At 56.6% G+C, this 13,657-nt stretch overlaps 1 protein-coding gene across 1 annotated transcript in view; it reads right to left on the reverse strand.

Annotated features, from left to right (window-relative positions):
• The window catches only part of ELAVL1 (ELAV like RNA binding protein 1), a 36,413-nt gene that overhangs the window by 13,259 nt on the left and 9,497 nt on the right, over window positions 1-13,657 (reverse strand). The window contains exons 2-3 of the mRNA XM_045085058.1: window positions 11,393-11,580; window positions 1,366-1,469 (exon numbers count right to left, since the gene is read on the reverse strand). Coding sequence (XP_044940993.1) covers window positions 1,366-1,469; window positions 11,393-11,564 — 276 coding nt within the window. The 5' untranslated portion in view covers window positions 11,565-11,580. The remainder of the gene's footprint in view (window positions 1-1,365; window positions 1,470-11,392; window positions 11,581-13,657) is intronic.

The raw sequence follows: 13,657 nt of genomic DNA on the forward strand, positions 1-13,657 counted from the left end.
CGCTCCTGTCCTCAGGGAACACGCGACAGGCCCTACATGCAGGCAGGCCCAGGAAGTTAGCTGAGGAGTGTTTTGTGGGTTTGGGGATGAATAAACCATGGAGTAACCCGTATCACAAACAGTTCAGCAGCAACAGACCCCCGCCCTCCGAACTGAATGTGTGCGGCCAACAGTCAGGCTCCAAGACTTCCCTAGCAGGAGGGAGCACGGGCTCTCAGGGCCACCCCGAGGTTTGACCTGGGAGGCCCACGCAGCAACTCTGGGAACCTTTATTAATCATACAAGCACCCCCATGGTCCCGATGCCCTGGGAAGCCTGGGAAGCCGGCCATGGTACAGGTCCCACGAGGGACCTTTCTGGGCACCCACATGATCAGTGATACGAGATGCTGGGCTAGAGGTCCAAAGGCTCACACAGGGCAGTCTCATTCCGGGTGGCTTCCTGTCGAGGGAGGTAACGTAGGCAAACACGGTTTCTGCCAGGCTGCAGGAAGCCCGGCCGGGGGACCGGCCTGGGGCAGTGCGAGGACAGGTGTCCTCAAGGAGGGCTCGGCAGGGAGTTAAGGTCAGGAACACATGCAGTTGGTCCCAGACTGGGTCTGGAGCTGCAAACAGACACTTGCGGATGGGGAGGGGGAGGAGGCAGGGCTCCGGGCTGAGACAAGGAGGGGGTGGTAAGTGAGAGCAGCCTAGAACACGAAGCCGTCCTGTGAGGCCTGGAAGACTTGCCAACTCGTCCCAGAAAGCCCCCGCAGCCTCTGAACGGGGAGTGACTGTGGTGCCGTCCTGCCGGAGGGCCCCCTGCTGTGCTGCACGGCTCCCCGCTTTGCTCAAGGCACCAGTCAACGTGACGCCACCCCACAGACCGTCCCCCAACCTGCACCTCTCCCAAACGTGACTTTCAGATCTACGGGATGTTGTTTGAACCTTTGCGTGCACGTGCTCTGACACCCGGCAGGGGCTCCGTTAACAGCAGCAGAGCAGGTGACAGGCCCGGCCGTGATGGGGCAGGAAGGGGGACATCGGCCAGGAGGGGGATGCCGCACAAACTCTCATCCAGCACCGCCTGGGCCCAGGGCGGGGGATGACTGCCCTCAGTGAAGTGCCCTTCCTGGTGACAGTCCCTTTGCTCGTTGAGCTGAGGCGGCTGACTGGCAGGAGCACGGGGCGGGGGCGGTCCCCGCCCAGCACGCACTGGACAGGCACCACTCCAGCCCCGAGTGGACGCCCCCAGAGCAGCAGGGCCCTGTGCAGCGGTCCCCTCACCAGCGACGATGAAGTAATAAGGGGGAGACCCCTCATCCGGGGGAGGCAAGGGGAGGCCGCTCCCCCAGGCCGGGCCGAGGTGGCAGCGGCAGCGCTTTACCTTAATGGTCTTTGACTGGAGCCGCAGGCCATTCAGCGTGTTGATCGCTCTCTCCGCGTCCTTGGCGGTCACGTAGTTCACAAAGCCGTAGCCGAGGCTGTGCCCTGTATGGGAGAACACGTGCACAATGGTCAACAGCCGAGAGCCAGGGCGGGTGACCAGGGCGACGACTGACTGGGCTCGGGAGGAAGAGGTCGCCAAGAGCCACGGCCTCTGGGAAATGGGCTCAGAGACCGGTGGTCACGATCTATACTCGCTTTTTGTTATGCTTCTTGGCAACCTGGCAAGTTTTCTACAACGAACAAATATTACCTTTATTTAAAAAGAAATACTATGTGGGGCGCTTGGGTGGCTCAGTCTCCACTGTCATGATCTCAGGGTCATGAGATCGAGCCCCAGGTCTGGCCCCGCTTTGGGCTCTACGCTCAGCGCAGAGTCGGCTTGGGATTCTCTCCCTTTCCCTCTCCCTCTGCTTCTGCGCACACGTGCTCTCTCTCAAATAAATAAATAAAATCTTGAAAATAAAAAAAGAAGCAGCAGCCATTTCTAAGAGCTCCCCATGGAAGCTCTCACAAGGCAATGACAATGATCAGTCTCACCGGTCGCCAGCTAAGACGTGGGGACTCCGAGGGCGAGGACAGAGGGCAGTCACAACTGGTAAGGCAGGCAGGCGGGGAGGGCCGAATGGTGACCAGCTGTCTGTGTCCAGGGGTTTCTCCACAACTCACGCCCGAGTGGGAAGGTTTGCTGGGCTCTGGTGCCACCCAGCGTCGGGTCCCACACTTTCCCAAACCTACAGCTCAGCTATGGGCAGATGCCAGGGAGCTCGAGGAGAAGCTGCAGCTGAGTAGTCCCAGGCCAGCCATGTGCCGGGCATCACAGCCCCGGCCAAGGCTCCAGGGCTGCCCTTGGCGGTGGCCCATGGTGGTGGCAGCAGCAGCTGAAGTAGGCGGGGGGAGGGGGCGGTTAGGGGGAGGAAGTACAGGTTACTAAGAAAGACACTGAGGGTCACAGAGAGGTGTCCCCTCTCCCTGGTGAAACATTCAAGTGGTGACAGCGACCACCACCGGCATGCCACGGGAGGGGCTCAGCCTAAGAGGGGAGGGGCTGTGGGTTCCCAGGAGGCCCCCAGAGAAGCAAAGGCTGAGGGATGGAGTAGAAGGAGCCTTGTCCTTTCCCTACAGGAGGGGCAGGCGGAGGCCCAGAGAAGAGAACCAAGGCGCCCACCCTTACCCGCCCACGTGCCATGCTAGGGGGCAGCCACTGAGTGCTGGGCACTGCTCTGGGCACAGAGATAGAGCGGTGAGCCTCGCTTTCCTCCTCCAGTTGGTGGAGGGCGACAACAAGCAGGTATAAAACACTAGGCCTTTAGCCACATGTTGCAGAATTCCACGGGTGCCTGCTGAACTCAGGCCCTCTGGGAGGTAATGAGACGTGGAACCTAGCAGTCTAACCCAGTTTTGCCGCTTTCCTAAAACACAAAAAAACCCCAATAAAACCCTTTACTTTTTAGATTTAAAGTTACAAAGATAATACAGAGAGTTCCTATAGAGCTACACCCCATTTCCCCTGGTGGTAACATCTGCCGCCAGAAGGGGACAGTTGTTACAACTCAGGAACGAGGACTGATATGTGGCTAACTAACCACACTTGATTCAGATGGCCTCTGTTTTCCCCTAACGGCGCTTTCTGTCCCAGGAGGCCATCAAGGATCCCACAGGACATGTAGCCGTCAGATCCCTGTAGGCTGCTCTTGGCCGGGATGGCTTCTCGGACTTCCCTTGCTTTTGATGACCCTGAGCGTTTCAAGGAGGGCTGGTCAGGAATGTCATGAAGTCTCCTGCAGCTTGGGTCCGTCGGATGTGTTCCATGGTGAGGCTGGGCTGTTGCGTCTTGTGAGGAAGACGGCGGAGTGAAGTGCCCTCCTGACACCCTATGGGCGGGTGCACTGTCCCCATAACTTACCACTGCTAACGCTGGCCCGGATCCCCTGGCCGAGGCCGTGGGTTTGCCAGGTTTCCTCACTGTCAAGTCCCCCCTCGCCCCACACTGCAGGTTGCGGAAGGCAGTGTACAGCCCACACCAAAGGAGTGCCTTGGGGAGATGTACTCTCCCTCCTTCGGGGCAGAGTAGCTACATTAACTGTCCACAGTTCTGCACGGGCCACTTTCTTTTTTAAAGAAACAAATCCCAAACCTCACCCTCCACACTCAAACTACTTCTCTTTTTTCTTAAGATTTTATTTCGTATTAAAGAGAGAGAGAGAGCAAGTAAATGAGAGCAAGCAGGGGGTCCGGAGAGGGACAAGACTCCACACTGAGCTTGAAGCCCAGGGCGGGACTTGACCTCAGGACGCTGCGATCATGACCTGAGCTGAAATCAAGAGCTGGACACTTAACCGACTGACCCCCACACGTGCCCCCACACCCAAACTTCGAACGAAACTCCACGGGTCTGAGAGACTTCGCTCTGACCGTGGGCAGTGAGGACCCCGGAGCTGCGTGCCCACCGGGCTGGGGCCCATCTAGTAGGAGAATCAGACTCCAAAGTTCAGAAAACACCGTCACGACTGTGGTCGGCTCCAGGCTGGAACTTTAGGGCCCCCTGCGAACAGTCCAGACTACAATGTCGAAGCTGAGAACGCAGAAGGCCTGTGGTATGGACTCCCGAACTGAAATACACGCTTGCTGGGATTTATCCTCGTAAACAGCTGCTCTCCGATCCCCGCTCTACCCATCTGTCATGGTGCCCAGGCCATGAAGCCCGTTGGCCCAGCCCCCAGAGGGGCTCTTCTGCCTCTCTGGTGCACACAACCGGTGCTCGGGTCTTCCTGTATTTCTGCTCTTTCCACAAGGCCAATCCCAGTCCTGGACCACCTGTCTCCTTCACTGGTGGCACAGGTGGCCTAAGCCCAGGCTGCGCTCCTGTGTCTCAGCCGCAGGTGGCCCCTGGCAGCATATAAACCTGGGTCCTACCTGGGCCCACTGCCTGATTCCTTGCCTCCCTGGTGCTTGGTGGCCCTGGCCGGGCTCCCAGGGTGGTCACTGCAGAATGTCATCTCTGCCCTCACTGGAGCCACAACTCTCAGTGCCACTCCACAGACAGGTGCCTCCTCCTCCAGGATGTGATGACAACAGCAAATTTTCTTTCTCCCCAACGGTCCCTCCTCAAGCTCCTAGTCTTCTGCCCATCCCATTGAGATGGCCCCCAAGGGTTCTGCCTCTGGCTCTTGTCTCAGTTATACATTCTTCCTGAGTGGCCTCCTTGAGCATCATGTACCCACACCTGCCAGTATCACCCAGGAAGTCACACACTTCCAGACTGCCACTGCCTCCTTTCCCAGGCTTGCTCTCCCTCCCCCTCGATGAGCCAACAAGTATTAACCGAGCAGCTACTGGGTGTCAGGACCCATGCCAGGCTGGCCAGGGGGTTCGATGATGATCATGAAGGACAGCTTGTGCCTCAACGAATGTCCCATTCCAGTGGGCAAGCTGGGTGACGAACCAGCACAGAAGCAATGAACAAAACCGCCACCAAGGTGGTATGAGGACAGTCCCCACTGTGGTTGACAGGGACTGATGGGACAGGGCCGGGGTCGACAGGGCAGCTAGGAATGCCCTCTGAGGAGCCGATGATTGCAGGAAAACCCTGGGATGGCTGCTGACAAGCAGTCCAGGCGGAAGAGCAAGTGCCAAGTGTCTGAGGCAGAGGAGACGTTAGTGTGTTCCAGGAAATGCAAGGCGACCAGCACAGTTGAACAAAACCAGCTGGGAAATGGCCCAGAGGTGGCTGCTGGGTGGAGTGGGGCCGGGCCGCCGGGCCCAGGAGTGAGACCAGGTGTGGATGCACAGGCCGGGGCAGCAGCAGGAGGACCCACCAAGAGGACCCGCAGATCGGCTGCTGGAGGAGGGAGCTCAGAGGAGGCCGAGTTTCCCTAAGTGCCACGCAGTAGCTCCCCACCAGCATGCCCAAGCCGCGCCTTCTGGGGCCTGCAGCTGCGTGGGGCGTATCTTTGCACACCCCGTTCTGGGTCTGGCCCTGTCCTCCTGGAGTCTATTCAACCCTCTGTGGTGGGCACCTGCGTAGAGTGGGAGGGCAGGCAGCTGAGGAATGAAGGGGAGCCCCTGGTTTGCACCCACATGAGGCCACACACGGAAATGCCAAGTCCCGGCCTCCACCCAGCTGCTGCCCATAAGGCACCGTGTTCAACTCTGGCTGCTTGCTGGAATCACCAGGGCAGCTTCTAAAAACGATCACTGCCCGGGCCATAACCCGAACCAATGACAGCGGTGTGGGGGTGTGTGCAGAAGGAGGGGAGGTGGCATCAGTTGTTGTGAGAGCTCCCCGGCGACTGCAATGAGGAGTTGAGAGCTGCTGCTGGAAGGGAATGAGGAGAGTGGAGCCCTCCAACAGCACAGAAGCCTGTTGGCGTGGCTCAGAGCAGGCGCCTGGGGGAAGGCCCTCACCTCCCCAAGCAGCCCCCACGTTACTGCGTCTCTAACAGGGTCTGTAAGCCATGCCGGGCAATGCCGCAGCTCCCAAGGCCTGCCTCAGCCTGAGGATCCCAGATGTCAGGCAGGCAGACTTCCAGTCTCCCTATAGATGATTCTCCCATCCCTTAGAGGTAATGAGCGGTAATGAGCCTGCCAGGATCCCGGCCACGAAGGCGGATCAGGGGCAGTCCCCTCTCATTCAGGGCACTGGAAGACGAGCCCTGATGGAGGAAAGTCCGAGGTCTGGTCGGGGAACAGGGGTGCTCAGAGGCAGTGCTTGGGCCGGGTACGTACTCTGCACAGGCTGCTGGGGCTTAAGGAGGGCAGGACCTGCCTGGAGTCCATGCTGGCAGGTAAGGGCAACCAGAAGCCCATGATGGGAGATCTGGAGAAGAGGGGAGCAGGTAGGTGATGAGTGAGTGAGAGAGAGAGAGCGTGCACACAGGTAGGGATGAAGCATGAATCAACTCAGGCTAAGGCCAATGGGCGTCCTAGAGGCCAGCGCTCCCCCCGGTTCCCGCTGCCCCCAGCTCTCGCTCCCCACCTTGCAGGTAGAGCTCCTCGACTCTGACTTCCTCTGCACCAGCACAGTAACCTCCAGGAAGGTTAAATCAGATGTGCGGAAACCCTGGCCTGGCTGATTCAGGGGGGCCTGGGTGGGGCCTGGGACGTGTGCGTCTCCGAGGGGCCGCTGCGGGTCGGCGGCCTGTACTCCGACAGCCGCTGCCTGGAGGAGACCCAGACTGCCTCCTTGCAAAGCACTGCCTGTGTCCGGCCCGGCGGCCTCAGAACCACTGCTCTTCCAGTTCCAAACACTGCCCTCTCTCTAGACAAGGTCAAAAGCAAGAAATGATGCCCCGGCATCTCCTATTACACTCGCCGACCCGAGTGGCCAGAGCGGCCAGAGCAGCCAGACGCTACGTCTCTCAAACCGACCCGGGGCGGGCGGCTGGGGGAGGGAGCACCTGTGGCCAAGGCCTCCCCTGCAGCGTGAGAGGGGAGGGAGGGGCAAATTCTGCCTGTAAATGTCCGTGGGGGCTCCAGGGAGGGCTGCCCAGGGGAGAGAGGCTGGGTCTTAGCGGAGGCAGAGGGGTGACTGAATTAAAGAGACAATAAATAAGACACAGCAAATGCCCCCAAAAGAAAAAACGGGCAAAGGACAAGAAGGTTATTTCATAAACGAAGAGTGCGAACAGCCAGCAAAGACACGAAACCAGATGAACGTCATTAAAAAGTGAATGACGACCCGAGTCGGGTGTCATTTTTCACTTAGGCTGGGCGAGATGAGAGCCCCCCACCCTCCCAGCCTAGGGGATGGTGGGGCAGAGCAGAACGAGAGTAAACTGGTGATGGCTTTGAGTTGGTACATGCTGTCCCCTCTACGGGCTCACCTCCAGGAGGACCTCCAACGGCAACCACTGAGGAGCGCAGACACGCACCAGGACGCGAGGGGTTTCCATCAACACGCAATATGGTTCTATCCTGTTGTACGCTCAGGAGCGCCATACGACAGGGCCCCGTGTAACTGTTCTGGTGAGGTAGTTATGCTCAGTGACAGAAAAACATTCACAGGTACAGAAAGCAAAGGTTCTCGCACGGCTTGGGTGGCGCGAGCCCGTTTTTCTGAAAGCGCACACTTGCTCATCACCACAAGCATGGAAAGAAACAGGTCCGGAAGGACACGAACTACAAAGCTAACAGGATTTGGGGTAATTTAAACTTTTTTCCCTCATGTTTTCCTCGTCTTGCCTCATGTTGTTTTTCTAGAAGAAACAAAGGTCAGGCTGGCTTGGTGTGGAAGGGCTTTCCTGTAGAGGGAACAGTACTCACAAAATCACAAGACTGTAAGAGCCAGGGCATGCTGGGAAATGACAAGCAGCTCAGTCGGGCCTGAGAAGAGGGTGAGTGGACAGCCGAGTGGCTGGGGAGGAGGAGGACAGGTCCCCGAGGAGACCTGGGAGCTGCAGGCGGGGTGTGGGCTTTGGCAGGGCAGTGCAGGAGGGCAGAGGCTGATTCCTGGGCCATATGGCGTCTGCAGAGGACCGGACACCAGTCCAGAAAGCGGGGCAGGGCTGCACGGCAGGGCTAGCTAGAATTGTGGATGAACATGCAGCAACAAATGCATGTCCCCAACACAGGCACTGGGGCCTGGCAGCCAGAAACACCCTGAATCTTGAGGCCAGCCCGTCAAACCTTCCCAGCATCCTAGCCACCATACGGTCCTCACTCCTCCTATCGCCCATGACTGGCCAATGGTTGGCACTCGGTACATATTTGTTGAGCAAATGAATGGCCGAGCTGATTAGCATTTCCCCCTTCACTAGATGTACTCATTCATTCATTCAGCAGGCACTGATTATGACTGTATCTAAGGAGCTAACAGGGTCCCTGCCTTTGAAAACCATATGGACCTCCTGGACCAGAAAGTTCTAACTTAGTGCAGTGTGGAAACCCATCCCGCCAGCTGCGCAGTTGCTATGGCAACCCAGACAAGGAGCATCCAACGCTGACACAGCTGGGCCAGGAAAGGTGACCTGAAGTAAGCAGGGCCCGGGAACTGACAGTGATGGGGGCACAAGCAGACTGTTTCGATTCCTTTGCCACAGTGAAGAGAGCCTTCTGGAGGAAACATGGGTGGCTGGTTAGGAGGCCAGAATGCCAGCGCAGGCAGAAGACAACATGGCCTCATCTGGATCTGTGGCGGGTAGTGGGGCAGGGGAAGGGGTGGAAGGAAAGGGATGGAAGCATCCAGAAGAAGGAGTGCCAGCCAGAGACACACATCAAAAGTCATGCTTAGATTTCTGACTGGAGTCACTGAGTGAACACTGGGGCCACCTGGTAAGATGCAGAAGCTGGGGAAAGGCTGGGGAAAGACTGAAGGTGAGGGGTGGAGGGGTCTGAAGGTCGGGAGAACATTCTTGTTGAAGCACAGGGGGAAGCAGCAGCTTGGGAATAACCCTAAGGACCGTCTAAGTTAATGGCCAGGAAAGAGCTGCAAGAGGGAAAGCAAGGCCTCGGGGCTGGGAGAAAGCCAGGTAGGTAGCTCATGGAAGCCCAGGAGGAAGGGAAGCTTCCAGAAGGAAGAGAAGACAATCAACTGATGGCTCTGTGAATGGGAGGGGAGGGAGGACAAAAGCTAGAGCAGCGAGGAAGGATACTGGCGACACCTGGCAACGTCTACGGGCATTTTTTTTTTTAGTTGACACGACTTGGAAGATGCCACTGGCATCTAGCAAGTGGAAGGGATGCCGCTCCACATTCCGCAACGTAAGACGCAACCTCTGCCCCCAAGAATTGTCCAGTCCCAAGTGTCTTGAGTGGAGACACTCTGAGCTGGAGGGTCAGGAACCTCAGCAAGGATTCTTTTCAAGTGAACAGACGTGAGCGTGTCTGATCGCGGAGAGACCTGGGCAAGCAGGTGCTCGTCTAGCCTGAGGTTCCCAGGACGTGGAGACGGCTGTTATTTTCCCAGCGAGGTGGGAGGCAATCGCTAGCCCAGGGTGAAGGGTGCAGACGCGGCTGCTGTGAGGGCCGGGGATGCCTGTGTTGTAGGCTGAGCTCCGCTGGGAAGGGGCTTTGAGAGGGCATCCATCTATCTGCCTGGACGCAAGACTCTCTCCAGGATGGGCTTCGTTAGCCCGGCTAGGAGGGAGCAGCTGGACGAACATTTCCCTGCCTGGGGTTTCACCAGAGCAGCCTAACAGGGGACAGAGGGGCCGCGCAGCGGGCGAGGTTTCCGCACACCAGCGGCAGGAGGGGAGAAGCAGATGCAGTGCGCCTCTTGTGAAGGCAGGCTGTTTTCAATTTAAAGAACTGCTAGCAAGACGCAGAGCTGAGATGGAGCCTGCGGCCACAGACTCCATAACACTTCGTACGTTACACTTATCTGGCCTGAAGAGGAGGAAAAGTTTATCTCTGAACTGAAATAATTTCCAAATTACACTTTATTGCTTTTACCCCATTCCCGAAACCAGTTCTCTCTGGACTGATCTTGCCAAATCTAGGTGTTCCTATCATCAGAGCTCACATTCCTTTGAAACCACAACAAGTGAACAAAGAGTCAGGTACCGTGAGAATGCTGGCAAAATTGGACTGTAATGTTCAGGAATATCCATGGGGCTAAAACTTCCCTCCCGTCAGAACATAAGAGGAGAAAGGCAAGACTTGTTAGTAGCATAGGAGAATTTTAAAACACTTCTGAACAAGGACTCTTATGCAGATGGTCTCCCGAAACAGGAGAAAGATAATGGCTTCTAGAAATTCTAACACCGTTAAAATTTGTGTATTATCTACAATTCCTGGTTAGAAGATGTTTATTAAATCACAGACTCAGAACTGGAAGAGTCCTTAAAAAACTTCTGAAGTCAGTGCCCCCTCTGATGAACTGATTCCCTACACAGAAGTCAGCTGGCCTCGACAGGACGCAGCCCAGAGACAGGCAACTTCAGGATCCTGGCAAAAGCTGAGAATCAATGAAGTTAAGACGATGGGTACATAGGGCTTAATATATTACTTTCATGCAGATCAGAATACAAGATATTATCTTATTTCCATAATAAAGTTTTTCTTGTGGGTTTTTTGTTGTTTGTTTTTTTAACTTTTAAAATAGTTTTCAGTGCAGAGAACCAGTCTCACAACCCAGGGTGGCAGCCAGAGCCCTCTTTGGTGGGTGGCGGTCGGGGGGCATTTGCCCATTTCTCAGCTCACCGGAGCAGAGAGGAGGGACGAGAATGGGGCGGGGCGGGGGTGCATAAGGGTAGACAGGACGGGAGCAGGAGACAGGAGGAGGAGGGGACAGCTCCTTAGAAGCGATGTTCCTCCTAGGGACAGAAGGAAGGAAGTGCTTCGTAGCACCTGATCTTTCCATGTTTTCCTCCTTGTAACCACACTCTCGGGGCGGAGGTTGCGCCGTAAGGACTGCCTTCCCAGGTGTCTGCAAACCCTTATGAGGCAGGTAAGCACTAGGACGTAGGAGCCATCCTCACTTTAGGTGTGGGGACACTGAGGTTTAAAGGTCGCACGTGGAGGCAGTGGAGAGTGGGGCTCTCAGGCGGCATCCAATCAGACAGCCTGCCTGTCGATCCACGGGGAGCCCCGCTCTCACCCCCAAGAGTTCAAGCTCCGCATGTGTCCGATGTCCCAGCTGATGGTGTGATGGCAAGCAGCACAGGGACACTCTGTGTTCTGCCACGGGCCTGGCTGCGCACGCGGACCCAGGAAGACAGGGAAGGACCTGCCTGGACCAGAGTCCCTTCGGCGCATGGGGCCGAGCCAGGCCGGCTGTCCCGCACGTGGTCTGCGCTCTTCCAGCGGTCAGGGCTGTCCCCATTTCTGGTGTCCCCTCGTCTTCCCACCCTCCCACCATCTCGCTGTGCACATGCTCTGTCTCGGGAGGAGCTTTTCCTTTTTTGGAAACCGATGTCCAATCTGCCACCAGGGCGGTGGCTCTTCTGCCCTAAGGAACAGCGGGCACAGAAGCCGGTGCTTAGTGGGACCCCCCAAGTCCCCCCTACGAACCCTCTCCGTTTCTTTACCTGCTACTTTATCTCGAATGAGTTTTGCAGACTCGACTTCCCCGATACTGCTGAACAGACTCCGCAGCTCATCCTGGGTCATGTTCTGAGGGAGGTAGTTGACAATTAAATTCGTTCTCCCGATATCATCCCTGCAGTCTTCGGCCATGTGGTCTTCATAACCATTAGACATTGTATTTTTTAAAAATCTGTAGAGGGGGGAGAAAAACCAAGTAAATTCCACACGTCCATACTGCACATTATGGCAAAACGAATGACTGGCACTTAGGGTTTTTTCTTTTCAACACTGCTCAAGTTCAACTTGACATAAAAACCCGCACGTGGAGGTTTACGGAGGCCTAATTCATAACTGCCCCGTGGCTGGAAGCAGCCGGCATGCCCTTCAGTAGGCGAAGGAAGGAACAAACTGCTACTGTCCGCGGCCTGCACACAATGGACCGTTATTTGGTGACAGGAGGAAATGAGCTCTGGAGCCAGAGACTGGGGGAGGCCTTAACTGTGTATTGTTAAGTCTGAAAGGCGACACACCAGGCGACCCCGGTTATAGGACATCGTGGAAGAGATGAAACCCAGAACAGGTAAGAAGACCAGTGGCTGTCAGGGCTCAGAAGGAAGGGCGGGAGGCGGAGAGGAGCGCAGAGGACTCCGTGCAGTGCAGCTCTCTGGGTTGTCTGGTCCTGGTGCATACAGGTGAGCACGCATCCAGGCGAAACACACCGAAGGTGCACACGGAGACCGAACCCGAAGGCAAACTATGTTCGTGGAGTCTAGCAAAACGCCGCACCGACACACGATGTCGGTGTCAGAGGGAAGATTCTGACGGACGCCCGCTCTGTACTTCCTTCACAGTCTTTCTGTAAACCTGAAACGGCTCTAAAACAACAGCCGTCTCTTCTTACTAGGGTGCTTCAAAAACGCTACGAACGGGGGCGCCTGGCCGGCTCAGTCGGTGGAGTGTGCGACTCTGGATCTCAGGGTCCTGCGTTCAGGCCCCACGCTGGGTGCGGAGCTGACTTAAAAATAAAACACCGACAACCAATTCCAGCACCATCATTCAAGCTCCTGCGAAAAGCGTTCGGGTTGTCTCGAGAGCTTTCCAAAGCTTCCCGATCGCCTCCTCACATCTCCGCACGCGCCACCGTGCAGCTGGGTACTGAGGAGGCCGCCATGTGCACCTGAGCACAGCGACTCTGGTGCCCCGTCTCTGTCCTCACGCAGGGAGACCATGGGTCCCTCCATCCCTCTATCCCCAAGGCCATGGCGACGGAGCTGGTGAAGAGGTCAGGGTTTCTCTACCAGTTGGGGGAACGTGGTCTTCAAAGCTTGCAGGCTCTGGAATGCCCTTAGCCACCCGCAGAGGTCTTTGCTCTCAGTGGCGAACACCATGGCACAGTGACGGCTTCAAGGGGAGTCCGGATCAGCGCGGCCGAGAGCGTCGGGACCGCTCTTCTGAAAACACAACTCGTGCTGGGCTTGCTCGCAAGTCCTGCCGTGCCCGGCCACGTCATCTAAGATGTCCCACGTCCCTGCCTCTAAATATGCAGGCACTCACCCCCATGGGGCTGAAGTGTCATCAGCGGAAAAAGGCCCCGCGGCCCACCAGCCGGGAGGTCTCCAGGGCAGCCCACCCCTCTCTCCGGATCCCTCTGCCCAGCCCCGCTTTTATGCTTGAAAACCCAGTGCCCGCCGTCAGGAGCACTGAGCCTTCTTTAAAAATAGCCTTGCTAGTGGTTATATAAAAACCTGAACACAGCTCCCACCTCCCCCCTGAGTCAGCACTGGGAGAGGACTTAGGTGTGGTTTTGGGTTTGGGTTTTTCTTCCCCTGCTGGAAACAGGTGGGACTTCTCTCCTTCCTGCCTCCTGATTTGCTTCGGACTGTACACAACGTGTGAAGTTAGTGCACTCTCCCAGTATTTCTTTTATTTACCTGCAAATGTTCTATGCTCCCTGTTCTTTATAAAATAGGTTAGCATCTAAAGCCATAAAAGAAATACTGGGAAGTCAGATTTCCTAGGATTAAGAAGTTCTGTGTGGCAAGAGGCACCACATGCAGACAAGCAGTGGACTTGGGAGAAAATGCTCGCTATCTACGACATTATTTAGTGGTTCTTGGCGTGGGTGATTCGGCTCTCCAGGGGACACCGGGCCGTGTCTGGAGACATTTCTGGTTACCACAACTGCGGGTGGTGATGTGCCACTGGAACCTAGTGGGGAGGCCGGCGGTGCCACAAGGTCCCGGATAGTCCCCACAACCAAGAACTGT

The sequence above is a fragment of the Mustela putorius genome, unplaced genomic scaffold (genome assembly GCF_011764305.1).
Source record: "Mustela putorius furo isolate JIRA1106 unplaced genomic scaffold, ASM1176430v1.1 tig00000095_pilon_pilon_pilon, whole genome shotgun sequence".
NCBI lineage: Eukaryota > Metazoa > Chordata > Mammalia > Carnivora > Mustelidae > Mustela > Mustela putorius.